At 42.1% G+C, this 26984-nt stretch overlaps 1 protein-coding gene across 1 annotated transcript in view; it reads left to right on the forward strand.

The window, feature by feature from the left end:
- Positions 1–8941: 8941 nt before the first annotated feature.
- Positions 8942–26984, forward strand: part of PCCB (propionyl-CoA carboxylase subunit beta) — a 74707-nt gene continuing 56664 nt past the window's right edge. Inside the window, exons 1-5 of the mRNA XM_008152900.3 lie at positions 8942–9174; positions 10607–10726; positions 12033–12101; positions 16188–16244; positions 19048–19161. Of these exons, the coding sequence (XP_008151122.1) occupies positions 8974–9174; positions 10607–10726; positions 12033–12101; positions 16188–16244; positions 19048–19161 (561 nt within the window). The 5' untranslated portion in view covers positions 8942–8973. The remainder of the gene's footprint in view (positions 9175–10606; positions 10727–12032; positions 12102–16187; positions 16245–19047; positions 19162–26984) is intronic.

Genomic DNA, 26984 nt, shown 5'->3' on the forward strand with positions numbered 1-26984 from the left:
CGTCGCTGGCGCTCGCACGCATGCGCAGAGCACACTCTCTCCCTCCCCCCCCCCCCTTCCCCCGCCCTTTCCTTTCCCTTCGCTTCCCTTTTCCCCTGCTTCTCCCAGAGCCCCCTCCACGCCCTCCCGGAGCTGGCGGCCCGCTCAGCGCGTGCGCATTCCACCGCCCAGCCCCAGCGCCTTTCGCCCTTAACGCGTGCGCTTTGACCGCCCACCCAGAAAACCGGATAAACACATCAGCCAGCTCGCGCCAGCCCCTCCCGCTGCCAACCCACCCCGGGCTCACGGCGCATGTCAGGCTCCCCGCACAGAGCATGCTCGGAGAGAGCCGCCCGCTCTTCCCGCCCCCGCCCCCAGGCGCTCTCAAATTCCCTCTCCCAAGCGTGTGGGCTGTGGTGAAGCCTCCGCCAGCTGAGCCATCCTTCCCCGGTATGGGCGGTGGGCTTCCCGCACTACACGGCTTCCTCCGCGCCCGCCAAGAGCTCAGGCCCGGCCAGGTAGCGCCATGGGACGCTCCGCCCAGGCTCCTGCTCGGCCTCTCTTCACCCCGACTGACCGCACTACGAGAGTATAGCCTCGCACAGCCCCGAGTCCCGCCCCCGCGGCCTTTATCCCGGAACAGGGCTCCTGGACCGGCGAAAGGGCGCTGCGGCGGCTCGCCGGTACTCGCCCCGTCGGGAAGGCGGGCCGCAATCGACGTGGCTGCACGCCCGGAGGCTTTGGGCGGCCTTGGCTAGGGCTGAGGTCTCGAAGGCCCCGGCCAGCCATCTGCAGGCTGCGGGCCCGGACCCGAGGCCCTCTCCCCCAGCCGGAGCTGGGCTTCCCACAGCCTCTGGTGCTGGGAGTCAGGCGGGAGGGAGGGAGCCGCCTGGCCTTACACAGGCGCCAACCAGGACCGCATGGAGCTCCTAATGCCACAGTCCAGTTTGAAAAGAAATGAACCCCTTTTTTAGCTCCGGTGACAGACCTAGCCCTTCTATGTAAATCAATATCTTAAGAATCCATGCTCCTGCTTTAGAACGAACCCAAATCCTTAAAAGTAGTATCTGTTTTTAAACAAGCTTTTGCCTTATGGGTTGTTTTTCTGGGGGGGGGGGGGTTGTTTGTTTGTTTTTCAAAAGACTAAGGACTCTGAGATTAAATAAATGAACATCTAACTTCACCTGATTCCCTTCCGCTGTAAAAGTACAAAACCTTTGACTAGCACAAGTAGAAACAGCATAGGAACCATTTCTTATCTCTGGACATACATACCAACGTTGTTCAGCATAATTTTTTGCACGTAGTAGATGCTCTGCAAGTTTACAAAATGAAATGTATAACGTAAGTAAATCTTTTGTGGCACAAATACATGTTAGTTTTAGGGTCTTGTCACTTAGAATAGAAATCAATAGTTAAGAGATTGAGGGAACCTGTATAAACCTCTGATGTATAAGTTCTACTACCATTGAAAACAGATTTTCTTTATAAGGCCTAGCATATTATGAACAATTAAGTATTAAGCAATAAGGACTAACTTCCTAGTTTTGTTACGCAACAAAGCAGATATTAAAGTTGAGCAAAATATATTTGGTTGTCTTGTATCTGGAAAACGGCAAATATCCTAAAATGCACTCTCTTAAAATCCCCATCTTCCTTTTTTTTTTTTTTATAAAAGATTTTTTCTAAGCTCCTCTTCAAATAAAAATGTTATAGTATACATGTCTATTTTTATTCCAAATTCTAAGGTCTTCTTCCACAACACACAGGTTGTTCTTTCCCAAAGGAGCAGCAAGAATAAAATAATCAGCACCGTTTTCTATTCAGGCAGCATAAATTATCAGTCACCCCAGAAAAGTGATTACTTGCAGGATCTTAACCTTGCTGATTTTCTCATAACTGTATTTTTTAAGTCTCTTGAGATGTGCACAAACCAAATTAAGATTAATTTTATTGATGGTTCATTGGGGGGGGAGGGGGACTTAAGCCAGTTCTTTTTTCTACATTGAAGAATAATCCCTAATAATTATTTGGTTGCTTGAGCCTTGCCAAAAAAAAAAAAAGGAAAACAAATGAACTGTGTATAGAAAATAAAGTATTTGGCAGTACATATTGTTTGAGTTCATTTATGTTAGGTACACAGGCAAATTAATCTGTGGTGCTAGAAGTCATGATAATGATTACTTTTAATAGGGAAGGACCATGAGGTTGCTTCTGGACTGCTGGTCACATGCTTTTCCTGATCTGGGTTGTAGTTACATCCATAAACTAGTATTACTTGGTGAAAATTCATCTAGTGGCACACTTATGTTTAGTGCACTCTTTTCTCTATGTGTGCTTTATTCCATTAATATATTTTAAAAATAAAAAAAGTGTTCGGATCAAATACTTAGGAGAAATTATATACAACTCAAATCCCTTAATTATCAATTTAAGATTTTTTAAATATTTTATGCTTAATGATTATTTGGAAGTAAAAGTGTTAGTGTTGCCAGATCTAACAAAAATACAAGATGCCAGTTTAAATATTTTAATGAAATGTTTATTTTGAAACAGTTTTGAATTTACAGAATTATTACACAGATACTTCAAATAGTTCTAGTATATCCTACACCCAATTTCACCTATTATTAATATCTTACATTAGTATGGTACATTTGTCACAAGGAACTAATAGTAATACACATGATTAACTAAAATCCATATTCTATTTATACTTATTCAGTTTTTCTCTAATATCCTTTTCCTGATCCAGGATGCCATCCAGGGCCTACAACATTTAATCATGTCTCCTCAGGCTCCTCTTGGCATCCAGTTAAATTGTCATTCAAAAAAAAAATTTTTTTTTTATTCAGACAAATGAAAATTTTCATTTAGACAGATGTTCCATTCTAACTGTCTGTATTACCTACTCTTTTTAAATTAAAACTTATTTCTATTCTCCAGTATTGCCAAGTGCTTACCTCTTTCATTGTACTTACAGTTATTGACAGTTCTTGATTTGGCCCTATCTTCTCCCCATTATAGTAAAACTGCTAAAAGGTCAGAGTTTCTCCCTCTTTGCCTTTTATCATCATTGCCTAGCATAGGATCTGACATATAATGGGCACTAAGTAATTTTTAAAATAATAATGAGTTACTAGGAATGCAATATTGTAAAGAAAACCTCCAGTGCAGTGTTTGGTGCATAATGGGCATGGACAAATGTTTACATATTTGCTTTTCCTTGGGGAGAGACATAAAATGTCTTGCAAATTTAAAGACAGCTCTTATTTCAGCTTGATCAATGTCAATTCTAAAATCCTTAATAAAACTAGAAGTGTGGATTGATTTGAAGCATTCAGAATAATCAATCAACAAATATTTATTGATTGCACTTTGTGGACAATGAAGTAAATGCAGAAGTAGTTGTAGTGATGCTTTCAAAGAACAATGATCAGGCTGGCAATAAGTCAGAGAGACTTTCTGAGAGGTTAGGCCCTTTATGAAATTATGAAATAATTGTTTGCCTTTCCCCTCCTCCTCCTTCTTCTGTCCCCATCTTTTTCTTCATCCACCAAAATCTATCTAAAGATAACAATTTTCCTCTCCCACTTTCCTATGTTGCATTCTCCCTTACTCCCTAGTATGTCCACTCTACTGCCTTCTCCATTATAGCCATCTGATCTGGACCGAATGTTTGTGTCCCCTCCAAATTCAGATGTTGAAATCCTAACCCCCAGTTCAATGGTATTAAGAGGGTGGGGCCTTTGGGAGATAATTAGATCACCAGGATAGAGCCCTCATAAATGGAATTCGTGCTCTTATAAAAGAGACCCCAGAGAGTTCTCATTCTCTCTGCCATGTGAGGATACAAGGAGAAGTCACCCATCTTCAACTGAGAAGAGAGCCCTCACCTGGCAACCATGCTGGCGTTCTGGTCTCAGATTTCCAGCTTCCAGAACTGTGAGAAATAAACGTTTGTTGTTTAAACCACCCCGTTGATGGCATCGTTATAGCAGCCCAAGCTAACGAAGACACCATCCCTATAAAATTTTAACAAGTGTTTAATATACTATCATTGTGGAAAGAAATCAATCTAACTGCAATCTAACCTTAATCTAAACTCACAACAAATCTTTGGAGACTGTCGAGAGCAAATGCATTTTTACAGGGAGCAGTAAATCAGATGAAATTAAATCAAAGCCTAACCCAGACCAGACCTTCTACTCTTTCCTGGCCAGTCCTCTCGGTTCACAACTTCCGCTTCCATTTTCTGCTCTTTAGCTGTGGTTCTACCTCCCCAACATCCAGTCTTAGAGATCCTCAAAAGAACCATTTCCCTTTGCATATCAATTCCTATTGATGTTTTTCTATGACATTTCTTTAAAATCAATACATCTATCCATTCATTTCATCCAAAAACATTTAGCAACTCCAGCACTCATTTATTTTATAGCTCAAATATTAAAATTGTCTCCAGCTTCTTCATCCCTAGCTCTAGTATAAACAAAGCATCTTGCTTTATTGATTATCCACCTAGCACAGTGCCAGACACATATTAAGGTACCCATTAAGTGTTAGTGTTTTTATTCCCTAAGATACTTTCAACATTATTCGAATGCCTATTAAATTTGTCCATTCATTTATGCAACCAACATTTATTTCCAGTTACATGCCAGGCATTCAGAATAAAAAAAAATGAATAATTCAACAGTTTCCAGCCCTCAAAGAGTTCACAGTCTAGTTGGGGTGGCAGTTATATACACAGCTAATTTACAATTCAGAGTGGTGAGGATTTAGGGACGCAATTGATGCAAGCCTAAAATTTCTTAACAGATATTTCTGTTACATTATGAGTAAAACAATCTTGCGTGGACTTTGCTAAGAAAATAACTGCAATTATTCATAGCATTGTTCTAAGGGAAATGTGTTCTGCATTCCAAATAATTTAAAATTGAATTTTTGGAAAACAGCTTGTTTGTCCCTGGAGGTTGTCTATTTCTCCATTACTTAAGCTCCCTATCAGTTTTTGTAAAAATGTTATTGAATTTATTGGGGTGACCATTGGTTAATAAAATTATATATGTTTCAGGTGTACAATTCTATAATACACCATCTATATTGTGTGTTCGCCAAGTCAAGTCTCCTTCCATCACCACTAGGGATTTTGTGCTTTCTGTCCTCACTTTTTTTTGTTGCTGTTGTTAATTCTCATTTGAGGATATTTTTTCCATTGTTTTTTAAAAATATATTTTTATTGATTTCAGAGAGGAAGAGAGAGAGAAACATCAATGGTGAGAGGGAATTATTGATTGGCTGCCTCCTGCATGCCCCCAACTGGGGATCAAGCACACAACCCAGGCATGTGACCTCGATCAGAATTGAACCCGGGACCCTTCAGTCTGCAGGTCGATGCTCTATCCACTGAGCCAAACTAGCCAGGGCTCCATTGATTTTTTTTTAGAGAGAGTGGAAGGGAGGGAGAGCGGGGGAGAGAAAGACAGAGACAGAGATAGAGAAACATCAATGTGAGAGAGGCACATTGATTGGTTGTCTCCCACATGCACCCCAACTGGTTGCAGGACCAAGAGATTGGACCTGCAACCCAGGTATATGCCCTTGACTAGAAATCAAACCCACAATCCTTTGGTGTGCAGGCCGATGCTCTAACAACTGAGCTCACCTCCTAGGGCTGTCCTCACAACTCTTGACTCTGCAGGGTTCGAGGTTCTAGTCCCCAAAGAGGCCACACTTTTGCCAAGGGATATAACAAGGATTCCATTGAATTAAAACCTGCAGCTGCTGCCAGGTGACTTTGAAGTCTGTGTCCAGAAATAAGCAAGGAAGAATCACCATCCAGCAAGGGCAATTGGTTCTGATCAGCAGGAGGGCTGTTTTCTTTTTGTACCATGGGGACAAGGAGGAACACATGTGGAAGCTAGGTGATCCACTTGGGTGCCTCCTGATACTCTCCTGCTCTTTGCAACCATGAATGGACATACCAGCCGCTCTGGACTGAAAGGATATTACCAATGGTTCAGACCCTTTCACTGAGCCAAACCGGTTAGGGCTAGACCCTTTCAGAATAAAAGTTTGGTTTACATCGCCAGGTAAGACACCAAGACCTGCCTAGGCGATCGCTGAGGGTGAGCGGATTTGAGAATGGATAGTAAAGGAGGGAGAGGATAATACTAGGTGTGGCTCTGAGATCAACTGCATCAACAGAGTTTGTTCCACTAACACCCTCTTCTGAGTTTCCTCTCAGAACAAAGCCCGCAGGATCCAGGGAGGAACTGCTTCCCAAACCTGTGCAGAGTGGTACATCTGTGTGGGGCAAAAGGTAGACTTTGGTGGCCATGAGAATGTATGTCTCAGATCTCCAACTGCAAGGAGTGTAATCAACCACACCCCCCAGCTGCTGGTCTCTGAAACCTATGGCTGGATTTGCTCTGAGGCCATGCATCCCAGCCAATGACTGAGTGTGGCAGGGAAACTGAAGCAGGCCCCTTCCTGGGAGATGTGGGGCTCATCTGGCAAGTGACTTTGCTCCAAGATTCCATGATGGTCTTATTCAATTTTCCTTAACCTGCTCTACAGTCTAAGATGCTTACACTGGGCCTGCCTTCCATCCTTCCCTCTCTCCTTCAGTCAGGGGCAGATTTACCTTATAATCACAGTCTGAAGACTCTCCCAGACTCCTCTGGCTCTCTTCCCATGTTCCCTCACAGGCATTCACCCGAATACATTTCTTACAAAGTCAGTCCTATCTTGGCTTCAGCTTCTTGGAGGATCTGGTTTTGTTCAATGGATAGAACGTTGGCTTGTGGACTGAAGGGTCCTGGGTTTGATTTCAGTTTCAAAGGCATGTACTGAGGTTGCAGGTTCTTCCCCGGCCCGGGCCCTGGTGGGGCATGTGCAGGAGGCAACTGATTGATGTGCTTCTAACACAGAAATATTTCTGTCTGTCTTTCCCTCTTTAAAAATCAATGGAAAAATATCCTTGGGTGGATTAAATAAAAACAAAACAGTCGTTTATGGATCCCTCCTGTGTTGGGCTTTTTGCTATGCACTGGTTATTCAAAGTTAAATAAGAAAAAAAAAAATCCCTTGTCTCCCTGAGGAACCAATACTTACCCTAATCCAGGCAGAGAGGGGATCGGGGTAGACTGCCTTAAGGAGATGATACATGAGGAAGGTGTCATAGGTGTAGAAGAGCAGGCATAGTTGCAAGGAGAAAACCTCCAGAGCCATATGCAATTGCCTATGTGCTAGCTCAATTCAGTTCCACAAATACATTCTGAAGGCCTCCTATGTGTTGGGACTTGTTCCAGTTGCAGGGGCAACAGGGGTGAGTAAGCCAGCCATGGTTCCTGCCCTCTGGCTTAGAAATCCAGCTGGGGAGAGAGCTAAACAATCTTAACATGGTGTTAAGATGTGCCATAGGGGAGGATCTACAAAGCACTTTAGGACCAAAGAGTCCCACTGCCCCCAGCCCCAATCAAGTCCCAATTTCTGAACATGGTAAAATTCTTCACAATCTAACTCCATTATCACTTTCCATTCTCATTTACCATGGTTCCTCCAAAAGCTGGGGACACAGCTGTGTGTGTGTGTGTGCGCGCGCACACGCGTGCAAATCTGAACATGCCAGGCCTTTGCTCACACTGCTGATGTTCCCTCGCATGCAATTACCTTCTCAGAGATACTCTCCTTGCTACACCCAGACTTGCCCAAATTCTCCCCTGTGCTACCAGGTCAGGCCCTTGTCCTTAAACAGGGACCCAAACGTAGAGCCAAGAGCACCCACTAAGGAGTCAGACAGATGCAAGTGAACTTTGTCCAGCTACATGACTTGAGGCCTTAGACCCTCAGCTTCCCTGAATAGCTAGGTGAACAATTCCTAGTCCAGGAAGCATAATAAATACTGGTGGTTAGTTCTGCGCACAAAGCAGGTGCTCAAAATTTCTAAAATGTTTGCTGAATTAAATTGCATTAACATTACCAGCCTCTTGGGGGAAGGCAATAAAGGACAAATTCCCAACAGTTCAGTGCTAAATCCCCTGAGAAGTGACTGCCAAAGTCTAGAAAGCATCAAAAATCATCTAGAGGTCATCTGTTGAAAGATTGCTGGTTGCACCCCCAGAACTTGCAATTCAGTAGGTCTGGTGTGGAGTCTGAGAATTTGAAAGTTTGTATTTCCAGCTCTTTCCTCGGTGATGCTGAAGCTGCTGGGCCCCACACTTTGAGAACCACTCCCTAGACAGTGATGGGCAACCTTTTGAGCTTGGTGTGTCAAACTTCGCCAAAAAACTGAGCCTAACTTGGGTAGTGTGTCACTTTGAGGAAAAAACTAACTCCAAGACTCTAGTCGCAAATGTTTCATCCTCAGGAGCAGCAAATGTTTCATCCTCGGCAGGCGGCCGCGTGTCATCAGAAATGGCTACGCGTGTCCGTGCTGACACGCGTGTCATAGGTTCGCCATCACTGCCCTAGAAGTTAGGCGCCCTGTGATCAATAACGGGCACATAGCACATCCCGGTGTCTGAATCCTGGCCCCACCACCTCTTTAGCCTTGATCAAATCACTCTAACTCTGTTATTTCATTGACTTCATCTGTGGAATGAGGATAACAAGCTAATTCAAGTAAGTGCTTCATGCCTCACCCGGTCCACTGTTCAATAAATGCTGGCTAATTCATTATCTATTTCCTGGAGCAAGTGGGATGAGAAAAACGAGAGGTCTAGGTAGTCAGAGAAGAGCAAGGACCAAGGTCTTCTGTGTGGGGCCAGGAGGGTACGAGATCAGAGGACCGTTCCCAATTCTCTGGGCGACGCTGCAGGGCGGCCTGGGGTCTGGAAATCTAAGGCCTGCCTCCCACGCACGCTCGGCATTCCAACCCAGCCTCCCTACGTCCCCGCTGACGTCGCGCAGGCGCAGACCCCGCTACACGGACGCTCGGCCACGCGCTTGCGTACGCAGGTCGCTGGTTGGGGGCGCGCCGGCGGAACAAACATGGCGGCGGCAGTGCGCGTGGCGGCGGCAATGCGCGTGGCGGCGGCTGGAGCAAGGCTCAGCGTTGGGGTGCGCGGTCTCCGGGCCGCAGTCCGCAGCCTGTGCAGCCAGCCCGTCTCCATTAACGAGCGCATAGAGGACAAGCGCCGCGCCGCGCTGATGGGAGGGGGCCAGCGCCGCATTGACGCGCAGCACAAGCGAGTAAGTCCGGAGGGGACCGCGGCCGTCCCGCCCCGGCGTTCGCGGCCTATCACAGCGCGCCCTGCTCCCGGCGCCCGAGGCCTCCCAGCCAATCCGTGCAAAGCTGAGGAGAGGCGGGGTCGAGAATGTTCACCTTGAGAACTTGTTGCCTTCCTCCCCCAGAGCCTGGTTGTGCTTTATCACTTTTCTGCTTCCCCTTGGAATGTTTGTGAGGCGGACCTGGCTCTCCACTCAACAGCTGTAAACGTTTGGACAAGTTGCCAATCTTTAGGAGTCAAGTTATTCTAAACAGAGGATAGTAATAATTCTCCCCTCACAATCTTATTGTTAAAATAGAGATAGTGAAGCAATGATAGGCACTTCATTTTTAAAAAAATTATGCTTATTCTTCTCATGCCCCATGAAAGAATGGTTCTTGCTCCATTATGGAAGCAGTAAAATCAAGACAGGTGGCAGGGGAAGTAACATAAGCAAACGCTTACAGTAACCTGGGGTGGGGTGTGTGGTGCATGCATGCAGGGAACTTGTGGGACTTTGTCCCCAGAACACCAGCTAAGCCCCTTTAGGATCTCGGGGTCTCCGCGTGCATCGACCTGCTGGGTAGGAAAGGCACACTTCGAAAGTAGGTGTTTTTTCTGGGGGTGTTCATGTTAGTTTATGTCTTTGGCTGGAGTGAGCATCCTAGACACTGCTACCCACTGCCCAGGCGTTGATGGAGATATGCTGGGTGGGCCATTGAGCAGCAGAGGAAACAGGTCCAGATCAGTTGGTTATTTGCAACTTCAAACTAGACTCACGTACTGGGTCCCTGACGTGTGTGTGTCTGGACCGATTTGCTGGATGAATTAAATAACCAACCTGGAAAGTGCAGAAGTGAAATTTTTAGAGGTGAAGGGCACTGAAGCATAACTCACAAGTGTGGGGGAGGTGACTAGGGTGGAAGCCTGGGATCTTCAGTGAGGAGATTTGAACCAGCCCTGTGAGTCTGAATTGAGTGTTGAGTTAGGTGTTGTAAAATTCCCATTTGACAAGGGTCTAAAGGTGACAGTTTCTTTCTTTTTATATATATTCTAGAGGCCCGATGCATGAAATTCATGCAAGAGTAGGCCTTCCTTTCCCCAGCTGTCGGCATCTGCTTCCCTCCATCCACAGGCAACCTGACTGGTGGCCTGGGCCTCCCTCTGCTGGGTGATCATGGGGCGATGGCCAGCCGGACCAATTGCATCACACCCGCCTTGGCTGGTGCCAGTGGGTGTCATAGTGTGGTCCCGGTGAAGTCTACTGATAACACCTGTCTCTTAGGTTGATGGAATATAGGCTTTCACTTGAGGTGAGGGGGCAAAAACCTGTTCTCCTGACCCTCCTATGAGCACTCCTTGCTTACTGACTTTGTCTATGATGATATCACTGAATGATTTTTGTTGCATTTTAGGGAAAGCTAACAGCTAGAGAACGGATCAGTCTCTTGTTGGACCCTGACAGTTTTGTTGAAAGCGACATGTTTGTGGAACACAGATGTGCAGATTTCGGAATGGCTGCTGATAAGAATAAGGTATCTGTTCACAATGGTGTTTTGTGAGCCTCCAAGTTGTACTTTCCTGCTGTGGCCTTGCTGGCCTACCCAACGATTTTCAATCTTTTTCATCTCATGTCACACATAGACTAATTACTAAAATTCTGAGGCATACCAAAAAAATGTTGTATTTTTTGCTGATCTGACAAAACATTAGGTATAATTTTGATTAATTCACACTGGACAGCTATTGTTGTGTTGGCTGTTGTCATTTTTTTTTTTTGACAGTCTAAGGGAAAAAAGGTCAGTGCCCCTGATTAAATAGTCAGGTATAGCATGTTTTAAAATTTTTTGCTGTACAACCACTTGACAATGACTGCACTAGACTAATGACATTCTTCTGGGATTCAGGATACATTGAAACATTTTCATGCTTTAGGGCCCTAGAATGCAAGAATGCCTCTGGAGAGGCACTCCTGTGGCCTCCAGGTCCCCCACTTAACCTTTGTCTGCAGATGAAGGAATGTGAGTGGACTGCTAATACCTTGTGCAGTGGGACTCTGGCTCAGTTCCTAAGGCTCTGGTTGTGGGTTCAGAGTTCTCACATGTATAGAACGACAAACTTGGAAGGAAAGGTGAGAAAATCTTTTAGTTGCATTCTGATCTGACTAGGCATCAGAGACCCTTAGAGACTGACCACTTGCCTCTCACACACTAAGTTTATGCCTTGGAGTTTTTCTTTTCTTTTTTTCTCTTTGTCTGCCTTGGAGTTTTTGAGGTCAGAGTCACTGACACTTCTTCCTTCAATTGAGTGTTCTCCATGAGTGTGCAGAGTTCTTTGGGCTCGCTTTGGTCAGCTTTCTTCAGGTCTGCATATATGGTGTTTGAGACCAAAGATTTGTAAACTTGGCATCAAACCAGCTGGCTCCATTTGGGCTATTATGGGCCACACAGTGATTGCAAGGATTCCAAGCAAAATGATAGTTTTACCTTTTTAAGGTTTGTGGGTGGGGTGTGGGGTTTGTAGAAGTTGCCATTTTTTTTTATGTCTTTTTCCTCCCTGTTAGCATTTGGTAGTGACAACCCTAGAGGGTCTATTGATAATTCTGCTTTTAGGAAGGAGATGAGGCCTAAGACTATTGGCACCCTCCATTTCTGTTAAAGCAGTAGCTTAGTACTAGCTGAGGAGGGGAAGGGATATTCCTTTGTGTTCCTAATTCATATGGAATTTTAAAGAATTTGGGGTGTTTTTTGGGGGAGCATCTTTCATTGGGTCATAATTACTCGATTTATTAAGAGAAACATTTGTGTTTTTTAACCTTTACTTTAAAAATTTTTTTGGTAGTTTCCTGGAGACAGTGTTGTCACTGGACGTGGCCGAATCAACGGAAGACTGGTTTACATCTTCAGTCAGGTATTTCATAACTGCAAGAGGTGGAGCTTTCCTCCAGGGCAGAGCCAGGAGCAAAATATGTGAAGAGAAAACAGTCTTGGGAAACTTTCATGTAGTTTGGGACATATGAGGGATTTATTTTCTCTTTTTCAGTGCATATGTACATAATATTATACTTAGTGTTTTTCTTAGGGAGACAGATCCCTAGTCTCTTTGGGGGAGGATCACTGGTCAGTAATCTTGTAAGTCTTGGCAGGTTGTGTATCTGGAGGGCAGCTATGTCCTGGGTAGGGTGTGTGGACCTGAGAGACCTTGATGCAGCCTGGGTGGAGGGGACTTGACTCTCAGAACCACGGGCGTTTTTGGCTTTCATGAAAATGTTCAAACCAGTTTTATCAGGCTGAATCAAAACACATACAGTTTCTTCACATTAAGACCATAGGAGCATATGGTGCGCAGAATATGGCCTCCAAAGATGTCCAAGTCCTAATCCCTGAAACCTGTGAATATGTTACCTTACCTGGCAAAGGGGAATTAATCTTGTAGGTGGAATTAATGTTGCTAATCAGCTGACCTTAAAATAGAGTAGCCTGGGTTATCCAGGTGGGCCCAGTGTAACCATAAGCGTCCTTAAAAGTGGAAGAGAGGCAGAGAAGGAGGCATAGGAGATGGGAGAAGGCCTTGACCTGTAGTTACTGGCTTAGAAGATGGCTTAGAAGAGGGGGTCATGAGCAAAGGAATATGGAAGATCTCTAAAAGCTGGAGAAGACAAAACAACACACAACAGGTTATTCCCTGGAGCCTCCACAAAGGAGCATAGCCCTGCTAGCCTTGATTTTAACCCAGTGAAACCCATGTAGGGCATTTATTTATTTATTTATAATTGATTTTAGAGAGAGAGACAAACATGGATGTGAGAGAAAAACATCAATCAGTTGCCTCCCGTACTCGCCCTGACCAGGATTGAACCAGCAACCTAGATATCTGACTGGGAATCAAACCCACAACCTTTTGGTGTATGGGGACAAGCTCCAACCAACTGAGCCACCCGCGTGGGACTTTTAAATTACAGAACTGTAAGGTAATAAATTTATGTTGTTTCAAGCCACTGAATTTTTCTTTCTTTTTTCTTTTTTTTTTTTGAGAGAATGAAAGGGAGGAAAAAGCTGAAACAAGGAAGGGTTTAGGATAGAAGAAGCTATAGGAGAAGTCTAGGCGGGGCTGCTTTGCGTTTTTAGAAATGTTATAGGAAAGAAATGAGAAGTCAAAGAAAAGGGGGTCTTGGAGACAGGTTTGGGGGTTAGTCCTGGACGAGCTGCAGCTGCCTATTGCTCCGCTGGTTGTAAGTCTCATGGAGTCCTTTAGAGTTAGTTTAGGGGATGCTCACCTGTGGGGGAAGAAGAGGGGAAAGGGAAAGGTGTGGGCGTACTCGACGGAGGGAGAGAGAGCTCTGGGACCTTCATTTGGAAGGTTTTGAAAAGCTGGGTGTTTAGGGGAGATCTTAGGGAAGGATCTCAATAGAATATTCATCAGCTTTTCCAGGTGTATCCTTTCAGGGTCGTGGTCTCCACTGATTGGTTGGTGCTAGGGCACGGGGTCATTAGTCATCATAGCTGTAGTTGGTCCTGGTGTCTCTCACCTGGTTTTGCTGCTTTTCATGGCCTGGGGCTGAAATACAACTGAGGCCTACCTAGATGTTATCTCTAGGTAGGTGATCTTCTGTATCTGGCTGTAAATTACTTGGCCAGTTGTTCAGCCATCTGTCCCAGTTTCCCTCTTCCAGTTGCCAGGGAATTTTCCTAGTGTCTTACTATCTTGCCTCAATATCTGTAGGCATTTTTTTCTGGGGAGCTTCTGTTTTTCCACAGTAACAGCCTCAGTCTCTTACCTGAGAATTGGCTGTAGGTGTGTTTTCTGGGGAGGGGCGCAGGGGGAAAGGAGGGGCCAGTGCTCGTTCATCATTTAGTGTACAGCACGCATGTCAAACTTGCGGCCTACGGGCTGCATGGGGCCCACAACTAATATTTTTGCGGCCCAGCCAATATAACGGTACGTAAGAAACGTTTTAATAAAAATTTTGCAACTTAATTTTTACAGTATCCTGTTATACATAATTATTAATAATGAACTACAGTGTTCTCCAATGACTGATTACTAATATCGTGTTGCATTCATTTCCTTTACGCGCCTTACGTGCAGGCGCACCATTTCTCTCTACTAATACTAGCAGCAAATATTTTAGCAGCTGATTGCCACATCATTAGTCTTGGACTGACTTGTTTGGTGTGCGCAACAGGAAATATTTTGCTTTCGGAGAACAAGAAAAGTAGGTTTATTTGCATTACGCTTATTGTGCAGTTATTCAGTGTCTAGTAAGTTAATGTTTGAGAAAAATATTAATTTTTATTAAAATGTTCTATTTTATGTTAACGATTAGTCATTTATTTCAGCCCTTTGTATTCAGCATGTCTCTATTGAAATAAATCTACGTTTCTATGAAAATTGAAGCTTTTGTTTTTTTGCGGCCCACATAAACTTAAACCTTGTTTATTTGGCCCGTGTTAGACTTTGAGTTTGACATGCTTGGTGTTACAGGCTCCTAATCTCACCTGTTTTCAGTTTCACCTTTTTCTTCGTTTGTTGCTGGTGATTGTGAGTCCAGAACTCCTCTGGTTAAATTAACTTTCTCTCATTTATTTTTTAATCCTCATGTGCGGATGTTGTTGATTTTTTTGTTTTTTTTTTTTTTAAATTGATTTTATAGAGAGAGGAAGGGGGGTCGGGGGAGATAGATAGATAGATAGATAGATATAGATAGATAGAAAGAGAGAAACATTGATTGGTTGCTTTCCATACATGCCCCAACTGGGAATTGAACCCACAACCTTTTGGTGCATGGGATGACGTTGCAATCAACCCAGCCACCTGGCCAGAGCCCCCTCTGGTTAAATTTATTTAGAGAACAAAGCCTTCTCCTCTCAGTGTGAACATGAGGCCCTGTGGGGTGTAACTGATCCTAACACAGGCTTTGTATTAATTTGCGCCCCCCTCCCCTCACACTTTCCAGGGTTCCTGGATTGTCCCTCCCTTATGGTTACTCCCTGGGCAGGTGTATAGGCTTCTACTTGTGCTTTCTTTTTTTTTCAAATGGTTCCCTCTTTTTTACATTTATTTATTTATTTTTATTTATTTATTTATTTTTAATCCTCACCTGAGGATATTTTTCCATTGATTTTTAGAAAGAGTGGAAGAGAGAGGGAAAGACAGAGAACTATCGATATGAGAGAGAAACATTGATTGGCTGCTTCCTGCCCGTGCCCTGACCAGGGCCCGGGCCTGGCAGGAGCCTACAACCGAGGTACATGCCCTTGACCAGAATCGAACCCGGCACCCTTCAGTCCACAGGCCGATTCTCTACCCACTGAGCCAAACTGGTTAGGGCTTCTTGTGCTTTCAATTCAAACTTGTCCAGTTTCTTTTCTGTTGTTTCCTCTTCCTTTTTTTGGCCATCATGAGTTTTTAAATCACCACTGTCTTTTGGGGGGGTGTTTAGGAAGGGGGTCATTTCTACAAAGAAGCCCTTCACATCAGAAGGTAATGAAAATCCATAAGCAAAAGAAGCATTGAGGGCTCTGATTCACTTTTCCATAGAATCTGATTTTTAATTCTGTATGAAAAATTTTCCTTTCCTCAGAGCTACAGATGAGTTTTGTAGAGCAAAGACTAGGTCTTTTGCTCTCGAAAGTATATTTACTCCCTTAAAGGTATTCACTATTCTGTCCTGCCCGTTGGCTCAGTTGGTTGGAGCATTGTCTCCATCTGCCAAGGTTGTGAGTTTGATCCCCAGTCAGGGCACATACAAGAATCAACCAATGAATGCATAAATGAGTGGAACAACAAATCGATGTTTCTCTCTCAAATCAATGAAAAAAAAATAGTATATATTCACTATTCTGTGGGATAATTTATAAATCAGACTTAAAATTTTTTTTAACTTCTGGAAATCCTTTAAAAACTTTATCTATGAATTTTTTATTTCCTCCTACTACTGGCTCTTCATCTCTGGTTAGTTACTATATTTTATTTGTTGATTTGTTTACTTTTTAGGATTTTACAGTTTTTGGAGGCAGTCTGTCAGGAGCACATGCCCAAAAGATCTGCAAAGTAAGTATTTAATAGTAACAACAAACCCAGTACTTTCCTCAGTTACATAGTACATAATTGAGTATCTTTGGGGTGCAAGACACTGAGTATGTGGGATGGGGCAGAGGTAAGAAAGATATGGTGCCTTCAGTCCAGGGCAGGAGTTCTTAATATTTTTTTGTACTATGGATCTCTTTGGCAGGCTGTTGAAGTCTGGACTCTCATTGTTTTACATCCTTCAAATAAAATGCGTAGGACTACAAAAGATTAAAAATAAAAATTTTTAAAAATCACATTTGTAATATATGTGCTTTATTAATGCATTAAATAAGATTTAGCAGTGGGTCTAATGTGCTGTAATTTCAAATAGGCATGAATAAAAATATTTCAAGATATTTGCAACAACTTGAATGTGACACAGAAATATCTGTGGTTGCTATTAATGACAAAGTCACAGGTATTTCTAGTACTTATGTGTTTTTTGGTCTGTATTCATAATTGAAGGAAATGCTAAAGATTGGGTAAAGGTAATAAAGATAAAGATGTAAATTTTTTCCCCATCCAAGTTCATTGAGTCCCTCAAATCCTTTCACAGATGCCTTGAGGTTCTGAGGACCCTATGGTCTCGGTGGAGAGTCCAGATGCTAAAAGATAAAGAGCATTGCAAGGATTACATGATGGTGTTTTAATAACAGTGCTAGAGATGAGATGCTCTGGAGATGAATAAAAGTGTAGATCATATTTAGAGAATTTTGGAGTAAGAGTAGAGTTGACTATTAGTAGCTAGTCAGGGCTTTCCTATGTAATGGAACACTTGGATTCTAGACATGATCCTGCCATTTATTACTCCTGAGACCTTGAGCCAATCACTTAACTTTTAAACCTTCTAATTTTTCTCTTTTACTGCCCTCTGTTACAATTGCTAAGTGAGATAATGGAAGTCAGAGTGCTTTGTAAACTGTCAAGGGCTGTTAGGAATATTGCTCATTAGGCTGTCAGCTACTAACGCATGAGGGTAATCTGTCTCGGAAGTAAAAGCAGGCCTGAGCCCGGCCTCAGGTTAACAGATGGGTCCACATTTACTTTCATGAAAACACTACTTTGCCATTCTGTCTATCTGTTCTTTCAAACGAGTAACTGGAAACACAACTGGCTGCTTAAAAATATTACAGTCACGTGCCACTTAACAATGGGCGGTGTTCTGAGAAATGCGTTGTTTTTTTGTGTTTTTTTTTTAAATTTCTTTATTGATTAAGGTATTACATATGTGTCCTTATTCCCCTATTACCTCCCACCCCCCCATTCATGCCCCCACCCCCCTGTTGTCTGTGTCCATTGGTTAGGTTTATATACATGCATATAAGTCCTTTGGTTGATCTCTCTCCCTTAATCCCCCAGTCCCCTACCTTCCCTGAGGTTTGACGTTCTGATTGATGTTTCTCTGTCTCTGGATCTGTTTTTGTTCATCAGTTTATGTTGTTCATTATGTTAGTCGGTTTTGTTGTATGAACATCAGAATGTACTTACACAAATCTAGATGGCATAGCCTACTACACACCTAGGCCATACGGTATAGCCCCATGGTCGGCAAACTGTGGCTCGCGAGCCACATGCGGCTTTTTGGCCCCTTGAGTGTGGCTCTTCCACAAAATACCATGGCCTGGGCGAGTCTATTTTGAAGAAGTGGCGTTAGAAGAAGTTTAAGTTTAAAAAATTTGGCTCTCAAAAGAAATTTCAATTGTTGTACTGTTGATATTTGGCTCTGTTGACTAATGAGTTTGTCGACCACTGGTATAGCCTATTGCTCCTAGGCTACAAGCCTGCACAGCATGTTATTGTACAAAACAACATGAGATTAAATCAAACACAAGAGAAAAATGATACAATCAAGAGACATGTCAAGCACAAGATGTATGAAGCTGCTGCCGGTGTAACACAGCTTACTGTTTTACAGCAAACTTTTTTTTAAGAATAAGTGTACACGCTAAAATAATGATAAAAGGTATAGTATCAACAATAAAGATTTTTTAAAAGTATAGTATAGTAAATACATAAGCCAGTGCCATAGTCATTCATTATCAAGTATTATGTGCTGTACTATACTTTTTTGTTGTTGTTAATCCTCACTGGAGGATTGATTTTTTTTTTTTACAGAGAGTGGGAGTGGGGGAGAGAAAAAATACACAGAACATCAATGTGAGAGAGACACATTGGTTGTCTCCCACATGCTCCCTGGCTGGCCTGGGAATCAAACCTGTAACCCAGGTATGCGCCCTTGTCCGGGAATTGGACCCGAGACACTTCGGTGTTTGGGCCGATGCTCTAACCACTGGGAACACTGACCAGGGCTGTGCAACTATACTTTTATAGGACTGGCATTTACACCAGCATCACTATAAACACTTGAGTAATGCATTGTGCTATCACATTACAACAACTATGACATCACTGGACAATAGGAATTTTTCCGCTTCATTATAATCTTACGGGACCACTGTTAAATATGTGGTCCATCATTGACTAAATATCGTTCTGTGGTGCATGGCTATAGCCTCAGCCTATGGCTCTAGAAATGCCATGACAACTATTATCCCCTGCTAATGGGAAGTGCTTTGGCACTTGGATGTTTGGGTGTCTTTAGCCCTTTAAAATATGGTTCTCTGTCTTCCATGATGATACCCAATCATCATGGGAATGAAGCCAGTGCTACTCTGTTTTGAAAAGTGCCCTCAGAACATTGTCCAGGAAACACTGTGGTGCTTTGTAAATGCTGTATTTGATAGCAGGATCAGTTGTCTCACGAAAGATTTCTCTGCTCTCTCAGATCATGGACCAGGCCATGACAGTGGGGGCGCCAGTGATTGGACTGAATGACTCTGGGGGAGCACGGATTCAAGAGGGAGTAGAGTCTTTGGCTGGCTACGCAGACATCTTTCTGGTGAGATACCTGTCAACAGAGAATACAGAGTAAAACAGCACAGGACTTAGTTCTCTAAGCTGTGTCCTGGTCAGAGCTTTCCTATCTCTCATTGTTCTCTGCCCCATTGTGTCTGTTCAGTAGCTTCCTCCTGTATCACCAGGGGTGGCATGAAGGATAGATGAAAAGCAAGAGAGAGTAGGTGCGGAGGGTTTTTGTTTTTTCCCCCATACAGGGCCACTCATCGGGGAAACAAAATTCAACATCATTCATAAGAGAAAGTCACTTAAATATTTTTTTTCAAAAGCAAGGGTGAGAATATAAAAGGTTCAAATGAATTGATTTGCTACAATTAGGAATTTTTTAAAAAAATGCATTGCTTTTTTTTTTTTGGTTAAAACACAACAAGATCATGTAGTACAAAGAAAAGAGAAATCACCCAAATTCTACCATTCAGAAGTATTTGGTGAACAACATTTCAGATATCTTTCTCTTTACACAGACTACATTAAAGAGAAAGAAATGAAAAGAAACAAAAAAGGAATGATGGTTTTTGAAGTTGGAAGTATATTGTGAGAGAGATAGTAAGGGGAGATTGGGGTGAGGGGGAGAGATACTGCCAGATGGAAACTTTAGAAAAGAGACAGATCAGCATTTCTAGGGAGGGGAGGAAAGAGAGGAAGGAAGGAAGGAGACAGACAGACATTGTTTATAATCAGGGCAGCTGTTCTTGTCATCCCCTGTCCTGCAGGCTTATGAGGGTTTTTATCCTTGGCTACTGGCCTTTGCGATCAGTCAGAAAAATGTGTGTTTAAATTTGTGTAAGGTACTCTGTTAGTTGTGGGAGCACTTCTGTTAGTTGAGAAGCCTCTTTATAGACCTTAAACCTACTTTTTAATCTCTAAACTTGAACTCCAGGGATAACCTACTGGGGAGAATTAGTTTTTTTTGGGTGGCTTAGCTAGAACAATTTAGGCCTGGAAGGTCTACTTTGGCCCCTCGCCTGGAAGTCATGCTTGTGTCAGAAATGAAGGAAAGAAAGAATGGCCCTGAGAGAAGTGGCAGTAAACTGCTACATTTTAGAGCTTGTCAGGATTTTAGAATGGCATATAGACTTAAGTTATCTGGGGCAGTTGGGTTTTCTTTTGTTGTCAGGGGATAGGCTTTAGTGACTTTAAGATCTGCGTTAATTAATTGCTTGCTAGTGTTGCTTGTCATACCTCCACTCACTTTTTCCTGCCTGTACTGTTATTTTTTTTGTAACTTAATTTTGATATAATTTCAAACTTCATAGAAAAATTGCCAAAGAGTATGAGGCATTCCTATTTGTCCATTACCCAGATTCACCTGTTGTTTACATTTTGCCCATTTTACTCTATTCTCTCTCCATATTTTACATATCTGTATGTTATTTTTTAAAAAAAAAATTTGAGAGTAAATTAGAGATTGTGCCTTCTTTATCTCTTAAATCTTTCATTGTATATTTCCTAAGGGTATAATAATACAAATCAGGAAACTTAAACATTGATTCATCAATATTATTCTTATCCATAGTCCTTATTCAGATTTCATCAAATGATCCTAATAAAGCTCTCTATAGCTATTTTTTTTCCTTTGGTTACTCCTCAACTGAGGACATTTTTCCATTGATTTTCAGAGAGAGTGGAAGGGAGGGGGAGAGACAGAGAGAGAGAAACATTGATTCGAGAGAGACAACTCATTTGGTTGCCTCCTGCAGACACCCCAACCAGGACCAGGGATCGAGCCTGCAACCGAGGTGTGAGCTCTTGACTGGAATTGAACCTGAGACACTTCAGTCTACAGGCCAATGCTCTATCCACTGAGCCAAGCTGGCAGGGCTATAGCTATTTTTTCCCTCACTGGCTAGGATACAATCCAGGATTAAGTACTGCCTCTACTTGTCTTATCTCTTAAATATTCTTTAAACTGGAACAGTTCCTCAGTTTTTGTTCTTCATGACGTTGACATATTTTTTAAAAGCAGATATATTGAGGTGTAATTTACAAACCATAAAATCAATCCCTTGTAAGCATATAGTTCAGTGATTTTTAATACATTTATAGAGTTTGGTAACCATCAACACAATCCAGTTTCAGAACCTTTCCCTCCAAAAAGGTCCCTCATGCCTTTTTGCAGTCAATGCCTGCCCAGCTGAAGGCAAGCACTGATCAGCTTTCTCTTTACAGTTTTTGCATCTGATTCTTTTCACTTAGTACAATATGACTGAACCTCAACAAACATTATGCTGTGTATCAGTGGTACATTCCTTTTTATTGATGAACTAGAAGCCCGGTGCATGAGATTCATTCACTTGGGGAGGGGTCCCTTAGCCTAGCCTGTGCCCTCTCGCAGTCCGGGACCCCTCAGGTGATGTCTGACTGCTGGCTTAGACCTGCTCCCCCCGATGATCGGGCCTAAGCCGGCAGTCAGACATCCCTCTCGCAGTCTGGGGCTCTCACAGTCCGGGACCCCTCGCTCCTTACCGCCCACCTGCAGCGGAGGTGGGAGAGGCTTCCGCCACTGTCTCTGAGCTTGCCAGCCGTGAGCCCAGCTCGCTGCTCCTTAGTGCTGCCTCGGAGAGGGGAGAGGCTCCTGCCACTGCAGCTGGGCTCGCCTTCTGGCTAAGTGGTGCTCCTCCTGTGGGAGCGCACTGACCACCAGGGGGCAGCTCCTGCACTGAGCGCCTGCCCCCTGGTGGTCAGTGCGCGTCACAGCGACCAATCGTTCCGTTGTTCGGTCTATTTGCATATTACACTTTTATTATATAGGATATTCTATTATATGGATATAGTAATTATTAGGGAAATGCAAATTAAAACCACAATGAGATACCACTTCACACCTTCGGAACGGCTATTAAGAATTCAGCAAATATTAAGTGTTGGCAACATGTGAAGAAAAGGGAACCCTCATGCACTGTTGGTGGGATTATAAATTGGTGTAGTCACTAGAGAAAATAGTATGGAGATTCCTCGCAAACTTAAAACTAGAACTGTCATTTGACTCAGGACTTCCATTTCTGGATGTATGTCTGAAGAAAATGAAAACACTAATTCAGAAAGATATATGCGTCTCTGTGTTTATCGCAACATTATTTACAATAGCCAAGATATGGAAGCAGCCTCGTTGTTCATCGATAGATTAATTGATAAAGAAAATGTGATATACAAACACACACACACACACACACACACACACACACACAATGGAATATTATACTGTATTAATATTCCACCAATAAAAAAGAATGAAATCTTGTCAGTTGCGACAACATGGATGGACCTAGAGGGTATTATGCTAAGTGAAGTAAGTCAAAGAAGGACAAATACCATATGATCTCATTTATATGGAATCTAAAAAGCCAAGCAAATGAACAAACAAAGCAAAAACAGACTCATAGAAATAGAACAAAGTGATGGTTGCCAGAGGGAAGAGGGGTGGGGAATAGGTGAAAAAGGAGAAGGGATATAAAAAATATAAATATTTGATAGAATTCACTAATGAACAGAAAAGAACTCTAAGGAGCTGTACAAAATGAAAACTTCTATAATCAGAAGGGAGAGGAACAAGGAAGTTATACTAGGCCAAAAAGCAGATTAATTATGGCAAGGTTACTTTCCTTTAGGGCAGGGGTGGGAAATGTCCAGTCCATAGACCATATTAAGGCCCACGAAATCTTTTGGTCTGGCCCTGCCAAGGAATTAGTGGTGAGTTAATTAAATGTTAGAACAAATATAGCAGGATAATTTTTAAGTTGATAATTTTGTAGGGCCCTCAAATGATGTTATAAATATCCAAATGGTCCTTGGCAGAAAAAAGGTTCCCCATCCCTGCCCAGACAGCTAACTAGTGCTGGTCAGGTAGGGGGAAAAAAGGTAAAATAAAATGAAGAATGTTTTAAAAGTTACTGGATAAGCTTACAAGAAGATAAACTCAAGAGTTAATGCTATAAACAATAAAGCAAGAATCAAATACTATAAATTATAAATTAAAAAGGGCTTTTGAGATGACAAGATTGGCAGGGTAGAAAATGTGCTACCAGTACTATGAAGGAGACATGCCAGCTCTCTATGGACAGTTGCATTATAATCTTATACTTTGTTATTATTTGTTCAAGAATATATGTGATTACAAATTTATACAATGCAATAATGGTACTTTTCAAACAAAAAAAATACTGTGAATATTTGTGTTTAACTCTGTGTGGACATTATGTTTTTATTACCTTTAGGTAGGTACCTAAGAGTGGATATCTTTTTAAAAATTTATTTTCAGTTACTGTTGACATACAATATTACACTAGTTTCAGGTACACAACATAGAGATTAGACTTTTTTTTTTTTAATTCTCACCCGAGGATATTTTTTCTTTGATTTTTAAAGAGAGTGGAAGAGAGAGGGGAAGACAGAAACATCGATGTGAGAGAGACACATTGATTGGTTGCCTCCTGCATGAGTCCTGAACAGGGCCCAGGCCAGGGAGGAGCCTGCAACCTAGGTACATGCCCTTGACCGGAATACAACCCGGGACATTTCGGTTCTCAGGCTGATACTCTATCCAGTGAGCCAAACCAGCTATGTCAGTGATTAGACATTTCTATACCTTACAAAGTGATCACCTTGGTAAGTGTAGTATCCATCCAACACCATACATAGTTATTACAATATTATTGACTATATTTTGTATACTGTACTTTACATCCCATGACTATTTTTTTCTTTTTTATAAATCTTTATTGTTGAAAGTATTACATATGCTCCTTTTTCCCCCTTTTCTCTCCCATCCCCTCTACCCCCTCCCATGACTATTTTTTTTGCATTTTTTATTACATATAGTAGTACATATATCTCCTTTTTTTTTCTCCATTGACCTTCCCCTAGCCTCCCCTAGCCCCTGTCGCATGCCCTCATCCCAACCCCCAGTGTCTTGTGTCCATTGGTGTGCTTATATGCATGCATACAAGTCCTTTGGTTGATCTATTTCCCCCCCTCCCCAGCACTCCCCAGCCTTCCCGCTGTAATTTGACAGTCTGTTTGGTGCTTTACTGCCTCTGTATCTATCTTTTTATTCATCAGGTTATAATGTTCTTTATTTTCCATAAATGAGTGAGATCATGTGGTATTTTTCTTTCATTGCCTGGCTTATTTCACTTAACATAATGCTCTCCAGGTCCATCCATGCTGCTGCAAATGGTGATAATTCCTTCTTTTTTATAGCAGTGTAGTATTCCATTATGTAGATGTACCACAGTTTTCTAATCCACTCATCTGCTGATGGGCATTTAGGCTGTTTCCAAATCTTAGCTATTGTGAATCGTGCTGCTATGAACATAGGGGTGCATATGTCCTTTCTGATTGGTGTTTCTAGTTTCTTGGGATATATTCCTAGAAGTGGGATTACTGGGTCAAATGGGAGTTCCATTTTTAGTTTTTTGAGGAAACTCCATACCGTTCTCCATATTGGCTGCACCAGTCTGCATTCCCACCAGCAGTGCACGAGGGTTCCTTTTTCTCCGCATCCTCGCAAGCACTTGTCGTTTGTTGATTTGTTGTTGATAGCCATTCTGACAGGTGTGAGATGGTACCGCATTGTCGTTTTGATTTGCATCTCTCGGATAATTAGTGACTTTGAGCATGTTTTCATATGTCTCTTGGCCTTCTGTCTTCTTTAGAAAAGATTCTATTTAGGTCCATTGCCTATTTTTTTATTGGATCATTTATCTTCCTTTTATTAAGTTGTATAAGTTCCCTGTAGATGTTGGAGATTAAACCTTTATCAGTGATCACATTTGCAAATATGTTCTCCCATACAGTGGGCTTTCTTGTTGTTTTGTTGATGGTTTCTTTTGCTGTGAAAAAAGCTTTTTATTTTGATGTAGTCCCATTTGTTTATTTTCTCTTTGGTATCAGTGAAGAAATTGCTTTGGCATATGTCTGAGATTTCTCTGCCTGTGGATTCCTCTAGTATTTTTATGGTTTCCTGTCTTATGTTTAAGTCTTGTATCCATTTTGAGTTTATTTTTGTGTATGGTGTAAGTTGATGGTGTAGTTTCATTTTTTTGCATGTATCTGTCCAATTTTCCCCACACCATTTATTGAAGAGACTGTCTTGACTCCATTGTACGTTCATGCCTCCTTTGTCAAATATTAATTGAGCATAGTAGTTTGGGTCGATATCTGGGTTCTCTATTCTATTCCATTGGTCTATATATCTGTTCTTGTGCCAGTACCAGGCTGTTTTGAGAACAGTGGCTTTGTAATACAGCTTGAAATCTGGTATTGAGGTCCCACCTAATTTGTTCTTCTTTCTCAGGATTGCTGTGGCTATTCGGGGTCTTTTTTTATTTCAGATGAATTTTTGGAGAGTTCTTTCTAGGTCTGTGAAATATGCCGTTAGTATTTTAATGGGGAGTGCATTGAATCTATAGATTGCTTTGAGTAGTATGGACATTTTAATGATGTCGATTCTACCAGTCCATGAACATGGTATGTTCTTCCATCTATTTACGTCTTCCTCTATCTCTTTTTTCAGTGACCTGTAGTTTTCCGTGTATAGGTCTTTTACCTCCTTAGTTAAGTTTATTCCTAGGTATCTTAATTTTTTTGGTGCGATGGTAAATGGGATTGCTTTTTTAGTCACTCTTTCTGTAAGTTCACTATTGGTGTATAGAAAGGCCATAGATTTGTTGGCGTTAATTTTGTATCCTGCTACATTGCCGAATTCAGTTATTAAGTCTAATAGTTTTTTGATGGAGTCTTTCGGGTTTTTATGTACAATATCATGTCATCTGCAAATAAGGACAGCTTTACTTCTTTTCCAATTTGGATGCCTTTTATTTCTTCTTCTTGTCTAATTGCAATGGCTAATACTTCCAGTACTATGTCAAACAGGAGTGGTGAGAGTGGGCATCCCTGTCTTGTTCCTGTTCTTAGGGGAAATAGTTTTAGTTTTTGCCCATTGAGTATGATGTTTGCTGTGGGTTTATCATATATAGCTTTTATTATGTTGAGGTATGATCCTTCTATTCCACCTTGTTGAGAGTTTTTATCAAGAAATGGTGTTCGATTTTGTCAAATGCCTTTTCTGCATCTATTGATATGACTATGTGATTTTTATCTCTCAATTTGTTTATGTGATGTATCACGTTTATTGATTTGCGGGTATTGTACTATCCTTGCATTCCTGGGATAAATCCTACTTGGTCATGGTGTATGATCTTTCTGATGTACTGCTGGCTCCGATTTGCTAGAATTTTGTTGAGGATTTTGGCATCTATGTTCATGAGGGATATTGACCTGTAATTCTCTTTCATTGTGTTGTCTTTATCTGGTTTTGGTATTAGGGTGATACTGGCTTCATAGAAGGAGCCTGGAAGTGTTCCTTCCTCTTGAATTTTTTGGAATAGTCTGAGGAGGATAGGTTTTAGTTCTTCCTTGAAAGTTTGGTAAAACTCTCCTGTGAAGCCGTCTGTCCCTGGGCTTTTGTTTGCCGGAAGCTTTTTGATGACTGTTTCAATTTCTTCCATAGTTACTGGCCTGTTGAGCTGTTTAGATTCTTCCTGATTGAGTTTTGGAAGGTTATATTTATCTAGGAATATGTCCATTTCCTCCAGGTTGTCCAGTTTGTTGGAATAGAGTTGTTCGTAGTATTTTGTAACAATCCTTTGTATTTCGTTGGGGTCTGTTATTTCACCTCTTTCATTTCTGATTTTGTTTATTTGGATCCTCTCTCTTTGCTTCTTGGTGTGCCTGGCTAGAGGTTCATCAATCTTGTTTATCCTTTCAAAGAACTAGCTCTTGGTTTTGTTGATCTTTTGTATTATT

This window comes from Eptesicus fuscus, chromosome 18 (assembly GCF_027574615.1).
Source record: "Eptesicus fuscus isolate TK198812 chromosome 18, DD_ASM_mEF_20220401, whole genome shotgun sequence".
NCBI classification, from domain to species: Eukaryota; Metazoa; Chordata; class Mammalia; order Chiroptera; family Vespertilionidae; genus Eptesicus; species Eptesicus fuscus.